The following is a 14,794-nucleotide window of genomic DNA, read 5'->3' as shown; positions in this document are numbered from 1 at the left end:
TCTGACCCACTGGGGTCAGCAGGTGTGTCACTGATACCAGAAGACTCCCCCTCTGACTTACTGCATCTTCGGGCCTCCTGCACTTTGCTAACGGGAGACGAAGGCTCACTCTTGGGCTCTCTTTTAACAACCTGTGGAGATGCCCCTCCCTGTTCTTGACCCTGGTCCTCATCAACAGGTTTAGCTTCTGACTCTCTCTCCTCCTCAGAATCAGACAGACATTCTGAGAGAACGTCAGGATTCGCAAGGATCCTTGACCAACCATTCTGCTCACAGAACTCAGCATTTCTGCTGATTAGAAGCCTGGACTGATCACCTTCTGGATAGGCAAACCTCCACCCTTTTGTCGCAGGCTCGTACCCACAAAAGATCATTTCCCGGGACCTCGGGTCACCTTTCTTTTGTTGAGCCTTTGGCACAAGCACCCAAGCTTCGCAACCGAACACACGGAAGAAATGCACCTTCGGTTTCTTCCGGTGCAGCAAGAAATATGGTGTGTCACCTACAACAGAGTTATAGGACCTGTTCATCGTGAAGTTGGCCGTCCTCCAGGCTTCAGCCCAAAAGCTCTGAGGCAAACCAGAGTCAAACAATAGAGCGTCAGCTGTTTCAGCCAGTGCCTTGCTCCTGCGCTCCGCCATGCCACTCTCCTGAGGAGAAGCAGCACCCGTCAACCTGTGACGTATTCCCTTCTGGCGGAAGAAACTCTGCAGAGCAGACCCAGAGAACTCTGCACCTCGGTCACTCTTAAAACTCTGCACCTTGGTGGAAAACTGTAGTTCCACCGCCGCAACCCAGTCTTTGATCAGTTGCGCTGCCTCGCTTTGCTGTTTCAGTGAGAAGAACCACCCGTTCTGGGTAAAATCATCTGTCAGCGTAAGCACAAACCTGGCCTCACCCAGACTCGGCCTTGGCATGGGACCACTTAGGTCTGTGTGCACAAGCTCAAAAGGCTTTGTGGTTACCCTCTCCGATCTGGGATAACTGCACCTTTGTACCTTTGCCCTTCTGCATGCCCTGCAATCTAGGAATTTATCCCATGGTTTCATCTTGCAACCTACAGTGCATTCAGGCAACTTCTGGATATCTTTCCAACAGCCATGCGACATTCTTCTGTGCCACAAATGAGCACATGAATCATGAGTGGGAACGTTAACACACTTAGCCTGTGCTGTCTCAGCGTCCCTCTTACCCTCCAGAGGTGTCTCCAGAACGAAGGTTGTTCTGACATGCAACACTGACCAGTTGTCTCCCACCCCTGGAAATAGAACAGACATCATTTTCAAAGCAAACCTTATACGCCTCCTGTAAAAGAGAAGATACAGATAAAAGACAACATTTCATTCCAGGAACAACGTAGACCTCCAGCTCCGCCTGTAAAAAAGAAACAAACAAATTGCCAACAGTGGTTAAATGTCTCTGTGAGCCATCAGCAAAAACGACGGTTTTTCCAGTTGAAACAGCCCTGCAGTTCCACATTTCACCACCAGGTGGCACTGGCATCAGATGATGGCTGGCTCCTGAGTCAATGACCCAACATAGCATGCTGCCCTCACTGGAGTTGTCCCGTAGCGTTGCCATGGAGGCAGCTGCAAGCTGATAAGAACCGTCACTCCCTGTGTCACGTCCTCCCTTTGCATTCCCATGCTGACCTCCTCTCCTGGACTGGCTGCCATGGAAACCTGGCTGACTGCCATGGGAAGCGACCTTGGAGACATCCTGCCCAGCCTCTCTGGCTCTCCGCAGATGGTCAACAGACCCACAGATAAAACAGCGACAAGTGGAAAAAGCCTGAACTGTGCCCTCTGCTGGCCTGGCCCCCCCTCTGCACCCGGCAGGGCTCTCTGTGCCAGCACGGCCTTCTCTGAGTCGGCGTTCCTGTTCGTCACACAAGCTACCAGTCACATACTGAAGCGTAAGATCGGCTGGACTCATTGATTCCAAAGTTAGACACAAATTGTCATAACTTTTGTCCAAAGAGCTGAGCAAAATATAAACTTTCAGTTCCTCAGAAAAGTTGACTTGCAACAGTCTCAGCTGGTTGAAAACAGAAAGCATCTCAGTTACATGCTGTCTGATGCTATCACCAGGACGCAGCTTCATCTCAAACAAGCGTCTGGTAGTGTGGATTTTTGCCCCAGCTGTGGTCCTGTGGTGCACTCTCTCTAGTGCCTGGTAGGCCTCATGAGCAGTCTCAAGCCCCTCTACCAAAGGAAGCTATGAGCCCTCCAAACTGAGCACTGTAGCTCCCAGGGCTTTCTGATTCCTCCTCTGCGAAGCATGGGCAGCTGAAGCACCGGCTGCAGCTTGCTGTGGAGGCCCTTGGACCGCCTCCCACAGACCCTTGGCTACCAGCCAGGCCTTCAGATTCCTGGACCACTCCTCCCAATTTCTGCCATTTTTTCAAAAGGGACGGAATATGACTCCTGGCCGTCTGCCATCTTCTCCCCCGGGGCTCAGCGTACTCACGTAGCAGCAGCTCCCTGGCACCCGGTCCTGAAGATGAGATCCTCCCCAGCGAGCTTCTCTGCTTCAAAACATTAGGCAAAAGCTCCAACTGGCTCCAGCTCAGCTGCCTTCCCATAACCTATGAAGATAAGATGGCGTCCAGTACGCTTCTTGCTGCATCACTATCCATGCCGACAGAAAACATGAGCCCCCTCGGCTCTCTTACTTAGCAGAGTCCTTGCAGTGGCAGGAAAACTGTTGCCTTGTGTGGGTAATAAATCAGACTGAATGCAAGCTTTCTTTCTGATCTCCAACAGTCTTTAATGAGTAGAAAAACATCATAAATCAGCCCGGCGAAATGGCTGGCATCTTCTCGCCTCTCAGTCAAAAAGGAAAGAGCTTCACACAAAGAAAGTTTCCCGTATGTGAACATAACCACGCCTCAGAATGTGAGATGTCACTCAGAACTGTTTAACCCTGTAAGTTCTGATTCTCCTTACAAGGGTATCAATAAATCATCATCATCATTTTTTTGTATTTTTTATATTTTTAATATTTTCTATTAAGATTCCTTTATTTTGAATTTAGGAGGACACACATAGGAAGAGGAGAGTTGGAGGTGCGAGGGACCTGAAAGGAACGCAGGGAAGGAAGGATCTCTCAGGGTGGGATATGGGGAGAAGAGGGGGTAACGCAGGGGAGAAGTGGGGGAGCCTGCCTTTCTATGGGTTGACGAATGATATGTTATATATGATACAAATGTCATAAACAGTATTTTTAGTTTATACCCCCCCTTTCTCTTTTCTATACAATTGTATTTTGTAAGGATTGTTTAATATTTTTTGTTTTATTTCTCTTTTTTGGTTTCCCCTCAGTATGAATTCTTTGATGGCGAGTGAGATGGGAGCTATGAGTGAAGCTCTTTCCACCTTCCATGCACTGATAGGGTTTCTCCCCTGTATGAGTTCTTTGATGCAAAGTGAGGTTTCTCCCATCCCAGAAGTTCTTCCCACATTCGAAGCACTGATAGGGTTTCTCCCCAGTATGAATTCTTTGATGGGAAGTGAGATGTGCGCTTTGATTAAAGCACTTTCCACATTCCAAGCACTGATAAGGTTTCTCCCCAGTATGAATTCTGTGATGGGAAGTGAGACTATCCTTCCGATTGAAGCTCTTTCCACATTCCAAGCACTGATAAGGTTTCTCCCCAGTATGAATTCTGTGATGGGAAGTGAGACTATCCTTCCGATTGAAGCTCTTTCCACATTCCAAGCACTGATAGGGTTTCTCCCCTGTATGACTTCTTCGATGGCAAGTGAGATTGGCCCTGTAACTGAAGCTTTTCCCACATTCCAAGCACTGATAGGGTTTTTCTCCTGTATGAGTTCTTTGATGGGAAGTGAGCTTGTTCCCCTCCCTGAAGCTCTTCCCACATTCAAAGCACTGATAGGGTTTTTCTCCTGTATGAGTTCTTTGATGGGAAGTGAGCTTGTTCCCCTCCCTGAAGCTCTTCCCACATTCAAAGCACTGATAGGGTTTCTCCCCGGTATGATTTCTTTGATGGCAAGTGAGATGTGCGCTTTGATTAAAGCTCTTTCCACATTCCAAGCACTGATAGGGTTTTTCTCCTGTATGAATTCTGCGATGGGAAGTGAGACTGGAGCTATCAGTGAAGCTCTTTCGACATTCCAAGCACTGATAGGGTTTCTCTCCTGTATGAATTCTTTGATGGGAAGTGAGATTCACCTTCTGACTGAAGCTCTTTCCACATTCCAAGCACTGATAGGGTTTCTCCCCTTTATGAGTTCTTTGATGCAAAGTGAGCTTGGCCCCCTCCCTGAAGCTCTTCCCGCATTCGAAGCACTGATAGGGTTTTTCTCCTGTATGCGTTCTTTGATGGGAAGTGAGATTGTGCCTGAGACTGAAGCTCTTTCCACATTCCAGACAATGATAGGGTTTCTCCCCTGTATGAATTCTGTGATGGGAAGTGAGATGTGCGCTTTGATTAAAGCTCTTCCCACATTCCAAGCACTGATAGGGTTTCTCCCCTGTATGAATTCTGCGATGGGAAGTGAGATAGTGCCTGAGACTGAAGCTCTTCCCACATTCCAAGCACTGATAGGGTTTTTCTCCTGTATGCGTTCTTTGATGGGAAGTGAGATTTTGCTTGAGACTGAAGCTCTTCCCACATTCCAAGCACTGATAGGGTTTCTCCCCTGTATGAATTCTGCGATGGGAAGTGAGATGGTGCCTGAGACTGAAGCTCTTCCCACATTCCAAGCACTGATAGGGTTTCTCCCCTGTATGAATTCTTTGATGGGAAGTGAGATCACCACTCTGACGAAAGCTCTTTCCACATTCGAAGCACTGATAGGGTTTCTCCCTGCTCTGTGTTCTTTCGTGTGAAGCGAGGCTATTCCTTCGAATGAAGCTCTTTCTTTGACGGGAGGTGCACTGGGAGCTCGGACGGATGTTCTCTCCACACTCTGAATGTTTATTTGACTTCTCCGCTATGTGGATTCTGTTGTGCTCCCCCTTGTTCTTCCCTTCCAGTTCATCTCCATCTGCAATGAAGAGAGAAGCGAATTAGAGCCTCAGGAAGAAATGGCGCTCCAGATCATTGAACCAAGTCAATTAATGCTTGTGATAGAGGAAGAACTAAAAATAGCTAGATGTGGGGCCTCTCTATAGTTTTCACTGTCTTTGTTGGCCGGTATTTACTGACATATTGCTTGGCTTTTATCTAGAATGGATTTTGTTCTTGCTCAATCCTGGAATCCACTCCATCTCCAAGGTCAGTCATGTCTTTGGTCAATCAAATGCAAACAGAAGCAAAAACAACACGCCTGACAGAATTTACATCAACTTCCCTTTTTTTTTGCAAGTAAATTTTTATTCAGAATTTGTAAAAGAAAAAAGGACAAAGAAATACAAAAATAAACATTTTAACATAAATTATTCATCCTATTTTCATGCTATACAAAAAGTAAGCGTACAATCATACAAAAAAATAATATAAACATTAGGCTCTACTTAGCCTTTGACTTCCCTTCACCCTTTTGGTAAGTATCAAATAAATCCCGGGTTGCGTAATTAGTTTATTAAAGTTTATAATTATTAGCTGATAAAGTTTTTCTAATACCGCCAGTTCCTCCTATATATCCGTTCCAATATATTTCTAAAATTTACTCCAATTTTTTTGAAATTTCTGGTCGTCTTGGTCTCGTATTCTGCCTGTTAATCTATCTAGCTCGGCATAGTTAATCATTTTGACCTGCCAGTCACTTACGTTAGGTATAGTTTCTGTTTTCCAGTTTTGTGCCAGCATAATTCTTGCGGCTGTGGTGGCATAGAGAAATATTTTTTTATCTTCATTTTTTATTTCCTTACCCATAATTCCCAGCAAAAAGGCCTCAGGTCTTTTGGGAAAAGTATATTTAAAAACTTTTTTAAGTTCATTATAAATTGCTTCCCAAAAAACCTTCACCTTGTTGCATTGCCACCACATATGGTAGAGGTCTCCCTCCACTTCACCACATTTCCAGCATGTCTTATTTTCTGATCTATAGATTTTAGCCAATTTTGCCGGCGTAAGATACCATCTATAGAGCATTTTCCAAACATTTTCTCTGGCTGGTATTTACTGACATATTGCTTGGCTTTTATCTGGAATGGATTTTGTTCTGGCTCAACCCTGGAATCCACTCCATCTCCAAGGTCAGTCATGTCTTTGGTCAATCAAATGCAAACAGAAGCAAAAACAACAAGCCTGACAGAATTTACATCAACTTCCCTAAAAACTCTGAAGCCGGCATTTAAGAAGGCCTGGGTGGTTCAGAGAAGCCTGGTCACTGTTTTAAAAGGCATGACTAGACGCAGAACATTCACAGAGGAAACAGTTGATATCCCTCCATTCTGGGTTCACTGTCTGGATGTTAGAATGCCAGACGCTGTTGGTCTCCAGCCAAAGAGTTGAAGTTCATCACATACAGGTATGTATGGAACATCTACACCTTGTTTGTTAAACAAACAGCAACATGTTCACCTGAACACTCCCCATCAGCTGTTGCCTCAATCTAGTCGGTCTAAATTTAAATTTATACGTAAATCACTTTCTTCACTTTGAACCCCCCACCCATGTCCATGAGGAGACCAACTCTGTATTTTTTCATTAGCAACAGAAGAGGAAAAGTGACTATAACTCAGTTCAAACCGATTCATGAACCCAGAACTCATACACCGACCACTAATGATGAACCATATGTTACTAGATATTCCTGCAAATTTATTCTGCTATTTTTGATATGCAAATGGCATGCGAAGACTTAGTCTTCATATTTGTATCATTTATTAGTCCTATGATCTTTGTTTTTAAAAGCAAATAAGAAGTTATTCCAAAAAGAAAAAGACAACACACAGAGGCCCCATCTCCATTCAAACTGCAAAGCAGGATCAGTGAGTTGTCTGGCATTGGCAGGGCATTCAGATCACAGAACTGGTTTTAGACATTTAGATAGACCTGCCGATTCATCGCGTCGGGCAGGGAGCTGTGATCTATTCCTGGCTCAAATTGCCTGCAGATGACAAAGGCGCAGGAAGGCAGGCAGGTGGGGGAGCCCGAAAAGGTGCTCCCCTTCTCCATCTCCATCCACCTGTCTGCCTCCCCCCACACTCCAATTCCTCTCTGGCTCCATCCCTCCAGGTCCCCATCTCCCCTCCCCTGGGACTCACCAGATCTCTCGGAGGTCCCTGGGAGGGAATGCTCAGAGGCTGAGAGGAGTGATGCAGGAGACAACCTGACCAGGTCATCCGTCCATCTTCCCCCTTCCATTCTCATTAGCTTTGCAGAATCTGTTCCGTTTATCCTTCCTGAGGAGTCAAGGAGCCAAAACGAGCTGGAGGGTCCCTGGGAGAGAGGAAGAAGGAAAGGGAGCCTCAGAGGCCCTGCAGGGATTCTCCTATCCCTGGAGAAGCACAAATGGGGCGGCCCCTTCCCAACAGAAGCCCCATTTCTATACCTCTCCCGTGGTTCGAAAAAAATAAGGTAGGCTACTTGCATGACAATTAAAGAAAAAATAAGAAGAGAGAGTAATAGAGAAATGAAAAATAATTGAAGATCCTAAAGAAATATGCAAAGAAAAATTAAATTACTATAGGAAGTTTTACCGTGCAAAAGAAGAAGACCAAGAGGAAATGGAATGATTCATAGCACAAAATAGACTCCCGACAATAGCAGATTGGAAAATAGAACAACTGAATGTACCAACAGTGATGATGGAGGTGCAGCAATCTCAAAAGCAAAGATAGGAAAGTCCCCAGGTACGGATGGATTATCGGCGGCATTTTATAAGAAGTTAGAAGATATATTATCAGAACCAATGAAACAGTACTGAACGGAATTTTAAAGGAAGGAAGAATACCAAAATCATGGGAAGAAGCACTTATCACACTGATACCCAAACAAGGAGCAGATCCAACACTAATCAAAAATTATAGACCTATATCATTGTTCAATAATGATTATAAAATATTTGCTAACATCCTAGCTAACAGGTTAAAATAAAGTATTGAATGAAATAATATACAGAGATCAGGCTGGCTTCTTACCAGGCAGATACATGAACAATAAAATGAGAAACATAATTGATATTTTAGAATATTTAGAAGCAAGATCAGATAAAAAAGCCATTTTGATGCTGATAGACATGGAGAAGGTCTTCGACAACATCTCTTGGAGCTTCATTGTCAGGGAACTGCCATCAGGGCTGGAGGGAGAGAGCAAAAGCCAGAGGGATTCCAGAGAGCGTCCAGGGATCGCGCGAAGCAGCCCACCTTCTGGGGAAGAGAATCAGCGTAGCACCAGTGGAGAAGGGGGGCAGATGGGGGAAGCGGCGAGGCGGTCCCATGACTCCTTGCCTGGGACCAGCGGATAGAGTAGGGGTCCTCCGTTGCCCACGCCCTCCTTGCGCAGAGAGAGTAGGAGGAGACTAGGCGTCAAAGAGCTTCTTTGCTGGAAGAAGTTTAAGAAACGCCCACTGACAGATTCTGCCAGCGATTGAGTCAGCCACGGGTGAGTGGCTGTCCGGACAGAAAAGGTTCACTCAGGCAACCCAGGCAGGTGTTTGCACCCAGCCGGGGAGATAAGCACTGGCTTACGCACGAGCAACCCCTAGAACCATTACATTCATGAAAAAAAATACAGAAAAAGCAGGACTTGGAGAAAATTTTATTAGGGGTGTTGAGGCAATATATTGAAATCAGAGAGCCAAATTGATACTAAATAGTGAAATAAGAGAAGTAAAATAAGTAAGGGGGCCAGACAAGGCTGCCCCCTTTCGCCTCCACTTTTTATTACGGTACTAGAATTCTTAGCAATGACAACAAGGAGTGACCAAGGCATAAAAGGTCTAACAAGGGGGAAGAAGTCGCCCAAGATGAAGGCCTTTGCAGACAATGTAATTCTAACTTCTGAAAATCTGGAGGAAAGCATACCAGAAATAATAGGGGAAATCCTTGAATTTGGAAGTGGCAGGATTTAAATTAAATAAAAATAAGACTAGTATGCTAGCAAAAAATATGTCAACACAGGAAAAAGAAGAACTAAAGAAAATATCAGGATTGGAAACAGTAAATAAAACTAAGTATTTGGGAATCTGGCTGACAAATGAAAACACCAATCTATTTAAAGACAATTATATTAAAAAATGGAAAGAAATCAGTTTTGAATCATATAATGAGAAAATTGATATATAGACTATAGGAAAAACATAAAGTGGTCTTAGAAACTAAAACCCCCTGGTGGATTTCACCTTAGGAAGCAAAAACTGGGGGAAAGAAAAATATGGAATTGAATTGGGCCACTTTCACTGCCTTGTTGTGACGAAGGGGCTTGAATAACTCAGAGACGCTATGAGCTAAGCTGTGCAGGGCCACCCAAGACGGACAGGTCATTGTGGAGAGTTTAGACTTAACGTGATCCACCTGGAGGAAGAACCGGCAAGCCACTTCAGTATCCCTGCCAAGAAAACTCCATGGACAAAGGCAACAGGCATATAAAAGTTATGACGCTGAAAGATGAGCCCCTCAGGTCAGAAGGCGTCCAACATGCTACTGAGGAAGAGCGGAGGACAAGGACAAGTAGATTCAGAGCTGATGAAACGGCTGGGCCAAAGCTGAAAGTTAAGTTGGATGTGGTGACAATGAGATGGCAAGAATAAATATTGACATCCTGGGCATCAGTGAACTAAAATGGACAGGGATGGGCGAATTCAGTTCAGATGACCATCATAACTACTACTGTGGGGAAGAATCCCATAAAAGAAATGGAGTGGCCCTCGTAGTCAAGAAAAGAGTGGCAAAAGCTGTACTGGGATGCAATCTGAAAAATGATAGAATGATCGTGATACGAATCCAAGGCAGACCTACAAGAAATAGAATACAGATTTCCAAAGAATAGCAAGGAGAGACAAGAGGGCCTTCTTAAACGAGCAATGCAAAGAAATAGAGGAAAACAATAGAATGGGGGAAAACAGAGATCTCATCAATGAAATTGGAGATATGAAAGGAACATTTTGTACAAAGATTACCATAATAAAGGACCAAAGTGGTAAGGACCTAACAGAAGCAGAAGACATCAAGAAGAGGTGGCAAGAATACACAGAGGAATTATACCAGAAAGATATGGATGGCTCGTACACCCCAGGTAGTGTGGTTGCTGACTTTGAGCCAGACATCCTGGAGAGTGAAGTCAAATGGGCCTTAGAAAGCACTGCAAATAACAAGGCCAGTGGAAGTGATGGTATTCCAGCTGAACTGTTTAAAATTTTAAAAGAGGATGCTGTTAAGGTGCTACACTCAATATGCCAGCAAGTTTGGAAAACTCAGCAGTGGCCAGAGGATTGGAGAAGATCAGTCTACATCCCAATCCCAAAGAAGGGCAGTGCCAAAGAATGCTCCAACTACCGCACAATTGCACTCATTTCACATGCTAGCAAGGTTATGCGTAAAATTCTACAAGGTAGGCTTAAGCAGTATGTGGACCGAGAACTCCCAGAAGTGCAAGCTGGATTTCGAAGAGGCAGAGGAACCAGAAACCAAATTGCAAAAATGCGCTGGATTATGGAGAAAGCTAGAGAGTTCCAGAAAGACATCTACTTCTGCGTCATTGACTTCGCAAAAGCCTTTGACTGTGTTGACCACAGCAAACCATGGCAAGTTCTTAAAGAGATGGGAGTGCCTGATCATCTCATCTGTCTCCTGAGACATCTCTATGTGGGACAAGAAGCTACAGTTAGAACTGGATATGGAACAATTGATTGGTTCAAAATTGGGAAAGGAGTACGACAAGGCTGTATTTTGTCTCCCTGCTTATTTAACTTATACGCTTTTGAATTCTGGTGCTGGAGGAGACTCTTGGGAGTCCCATGGACTGCAAGAAGATCAAACCTCTCCATTCTGAAGGAAATCAGCCCTGAGTGGTCACTGGAAGGACAGATCCTGAAGCTGAGGCTCCAAGACTTTGGCCACTTCATGAGAAGAGAAGACTCCCTGGAAAAGACCCTGATGTTGGGAAAGATGGAGGGCACAAGGAGAAGGGGACGACAGAGGACGAGATGGTGGGACAGTGTTCTTGAAGCTACAAACATGAGTCTGACCAAACTGCGGGAGGAAATAAAACACCACCTAACAGGGTGGATCCAGTATCACCAAATAAATGAGGTCTTCAAAGCTGACAAGAAAAAGGGTTTTGCAATTTCAGTATTGGATAAAGAATTATTACAAAACAAAATAAACATAATTTCTAAAATGTATGGAATCTTAGTGGAGTGGAAGGATATGGATGAACAGGTAAAGGCGGTAATGATCAAATTGGCTATGGATTTAGGGAAACCTATTCAATTAACATCATGGGAAAAATGATGGAAGGAGAGTTGGAATTTTACGGCTTGTGAGGCAGTAACAGAAAATTTGATAAAGATGTTTTATAGATGGTATTTAACACCAACCAAGATATGTAAAATGTATAAAAGAAAATCAAAATTACGTTGGAGGTGTAAGCAAGTAGAGGGGACACTTCTGCATATGGGGTGGCCATGTGATAAAATCAAGGGCTTCTGGGATACGGTGTATGAAGAACTAAAGAAAACATTTGAACAAAATTTTACCCCCCAAAACAGAAGCCTTTTTATTGGGAATATTGGATGTAGATATACCAAAACAAACAAAAAAAGAAATATTTCTTTACGCCACAGTGGCAGCGAGAACATTAATTGCCAAAGATTGGGGGAAAAAAGAAATAATTCTGACCAAAAAAAGCTCTCTTTGGAGGAGGGTCCCTGGCACTCGGGGAGAGACCACAAATTTTGTAACTACTCCGGGTCAACACTATCTCTCCCCTTAATTCTTCATGAAGTTTCTAATACCAGTTATACCATTTGCCTTATACCATTTCCTAAAATTCTCTGATTATCCCTGCTGTGTTTTATTTAATGGAAATTGAGACTGGTTTCCTAGGTGAAGCTTTTTCCACATTCTAAACAGTCCCTTGCAGGAAATATTTCATGGAAAATTGGATTCACCACCTGAATGAAGCTCTTTCTACATTCCAAGCACTGATCTGATTTCTGACCTGCATGAGCTTTTTCCAAACACTCCCCTGTATGAAGTATCTCATGGGAATTGTGGGTGGAGCTGCGAAGGAAGCTTTTTCCACATTTCAAGCACTACTTTCTTCCCCCCGTTAGTTCTTTCATGTGAAGTGAGGCTCTCCTTCTCAACGAAGAGCTTTCCTTGATGGGAAGTGGACTGGGAGCTCCGACTAAAGTTCTCTCTACACTCTGAATATTTATATGGTTTCTCTATTGTGAGGATTTTCTTATTGTCTCCATTCTTCTTCCTTTCCAATTCACCACCTACCACCTACAACCCATGGCAGTATTATTAATTAATTATTATAATAGCCTCAGGAATAGATAAGAGTCTGAAATGACTGAAGAATGCAAATGACTGCTTGTGAAAGAGGAAGAAGGGAAGGGAGTTACTGCCTTTTTTGGCTGGTATTAGCTAACTTATTTATGGGACCCAGAGATTCAAAAAGCCTGGCTCTTTCCAGGGATGGATTTAATTTGGCTCAGTCATGGAATCCGCTCCATCTCCAAGCTCAGTCATTTCTTTGCTCAACCAAAAACAGAGAGATGCCGAAAGGGAAACAGAAAATTAGACAGGATGTACCTCCACGTCCCTGAGATCTCTGAAGCCTACATGGAAGAAGGCCTGGGCGGCTCAGAGCAGCCTCATCCTGGTTGGAAAAGGCAGGACTGGTGGAAGAATATTCCCAGACAGAACAGGAGATGCATCTCCTATGGAGAGTTGTGGGTGTGTTAACATCTCAGATGCTGAAGGTGGCGCTATGGGGCTCCCTCAAAATAGAGGAGGTTTGTCCTTCAGAGATCTGTATGGAATTTCAAAACTGATCTTATGATCCAGCAGGGAGCCTTACCAGAGAGGCCACGATCCCAGGATTCTCCTCCTTGACTTCCTTCTGCAGAGCTCTCTGGTCAGGATCCAGCAAAGCCCAGTCCTCCTCTGTGAAAGGAACAGCTACGTCTTCAAAGCACACTGGACCCTAAGAGAAACAGGGAGAAGAAAGATGATCTTCTAAACATTGCTCTGTTCTTTTCTGAAACAATTTTGTTGTTTATTTAAATGATGAGTACAGTGGTACCTTGGGTTACAGATGCTTCAGGTTACAGACTCCACTAACCCAGACATAGTACCTCAGGTTAAGAACAGTTTCAGGTTAAAAATGGACCTCCAGAATAAATTAAGTTCTTAACCCGAGGTACCACTGTATTAATCTTTGTGTAAATGGGGAATTCCACAAAATAATATTTTATTATCTATGCAGCACTCATCTTCAAGTAAATCTTTGCAAGCATTCCCATTTTCCAGATGGAAGGACCTCCTCTCCCTTCATCTGGTGGGGTGGACCCTCCCCCTGCCCTCAAGCCAACTTCAAGGGGCACCAGGAGGGGGAGGGGAGGGAATGGTTGGCTGGCTGGCATCCGTCTGTCTTAGGGGACCATGGAAGAGTGTGTCTTTGGGAGTGAGATCTGGGGGGGAGACATGTGTTGTTGCATCTGGGACACAGGAAGTGGTCTGGAGATGCAGAGGGGCTTTTCTTCTCCCTGTGCTCCCCCCACGTGGGAATGTTCCCCTCTGGCTGCAGCCTCTCTTCCCAAAGGTGACTTTTCCCTCCCCAAAAAGGAAGGCAGCATCTGGATCCCACCAGGCATGATCTGAGCTGCTTATTTCCTGCGAAGTGGCCCCTCCCTGGCTTGGCAGAGAGGACAAAGGAGGACCCTCTGCTCCCCGACTTGGGGGTCTCCCCCCCAGGCATGACCTGAGCAGGGACCCCCACGCCCCCTCCCTGCCCCCCTGGGACCCCCTTCTCCCCATTGCACCCTCAGGGGGAGGAGAGAGGAGACTCACCCGAGTCCAGGAGGGGCTTTTGCAAAGGAGAGAGAAGAAGAAAGCAGAGGGGGAGGGGGGAATTTAGCCATGGAGGACCTTCACTTCCCGCCCTCTCTAGGACTCCAGCTCTCCTCCTCTTAACCCTTGCCAAGCCGAGTCCTCCCCTCCCTCTCCCTGCCTTCCCTTTTCCTGCTCTAGGGGCTGCCCCCCCTTCCCTCCCTCTGCCCCAAGGAGCCCACATCCCACCAGACTAACTGCAAGGGAGACGGGGGGGGTCCATGGGGGGGTTGCCTTGGCTCTCCCCCTCCCCCAACATCCCGAGGAAAGGCTGGGAGGGAGAAGAGGCGAAGGGCTGCCTAGTGGCGGGAGGTGCCTTGGGCTCAGAAATGGCTCCCTCAAGACACCCCCCCCCAAGAAACACCCTCCAGCTCAGGGGGGGGGGAGGGAGGAAAGAGGGGGGGCTTCCCAGCCAGGAGACCCCTCCCCCTCCCCAAAACACGGGTTTTCCTGCTTCTGGAGCCGCTTTTCAGAGGAGGAAGAGTCTCAGGCGAGGAAGGAAACCCACACGCCACCGGGGGGGGGCAGGAGTGGGAGCCAGGAGGGGGGCGCATGGTGCTCAGGGGGGCGGGCCCTCCCTCTGGGACTCTCCCCAGTTCAGAGCCAGAGGGAGCCCGGCCTTCCTTTCCCCGCCTTTCCTGCCAGAAACCCAGAACCTCCTGGAGGCAGGAGACCCATTTCCCGCCCCAGAGCCGGGCTGGACCAATCAGAGGCCTCTCCATTGGGCAGCTGGCCAATCCCCTTCCAGATTCCCCGGGGCCTCCTCCTCCTCTCCTTCGCCCGCTTTCCTGAGGGAGTTTCCCCCCTGAGTTTCCCT

At 45.9% G+C, this 14,794-nt stretch overlaps 2 protein-coding genes across 2 annotated transcripts in view; both read right to left on the bottom strand.

Annotated features, from left to right (window-relative positions):
* The window catches only part of LOC310702297 (uncharacterized protein), a 636,573-nt gene that overhangs the window by 49,445 nt on the left and 572,334 nt on the right, over positions 1-14,794 (bottom strand). The gene's annotated exons all lie outside the window — the stretch shown is intronic.
* Positions 3,021-14,326, bottom strand: LOC310702295 (uncharacterized protein). Its single transcript, XM_083493714.1, has 4 exons — positions 13,939-14,326; positions 12,947-13,072; positions 7,180-7,354; positions 3,021-5,012 (listed from the first exon to the last, which is right to left on the bottom strand). The coding sequence occupies exons 3-4, from the start codon at positions 7,283-7,285 to the stop codon at positions 3,253-3,255; spliced, it is 1,866 nt and encodes a 621-aa protein (XP_083349840.1). The 5' UTR covers positions 7,286-7,354; positions 12,947-13,072; positions 13,939-14,326; the 3' UTR covers positions 3,021-3,252.

This window comes from Podarcis liolepis, assembly GCF_965112155.1.
Source record: "Podarcis liolepis genome assembly, chromosome: 2".
Taxonomy (NCBI): domain Eukaryota; kingdom Metazoa; phylum Chordata; class Lepidosauria; order Squamata; family Lacertidae; genus Podarcis; species Podarcis liolepis.
Note: the sequence above shows the minus strand (reverse complement) of the source record. Positions and strands in the feature narration are given on the sequence as shown.

Excerpts from the sequence above, each read along its gene's own strand:
- LOC310702295 (XM_083493714.1), bottom strand. The coding sequence starts at position 7,285 with ATGAGAATGGAAGGGGGAAGATGGACGGATGACCTGGTCAGGTTGTCT. Across the intron at positions 5,013-7,179 it reads AGGGACCTCCGAGAGATCTG|ATGGAGATGAACTGGAAGGG; the intron begins GTGAGTCCCAGG and ends TCTTCATTGCAG.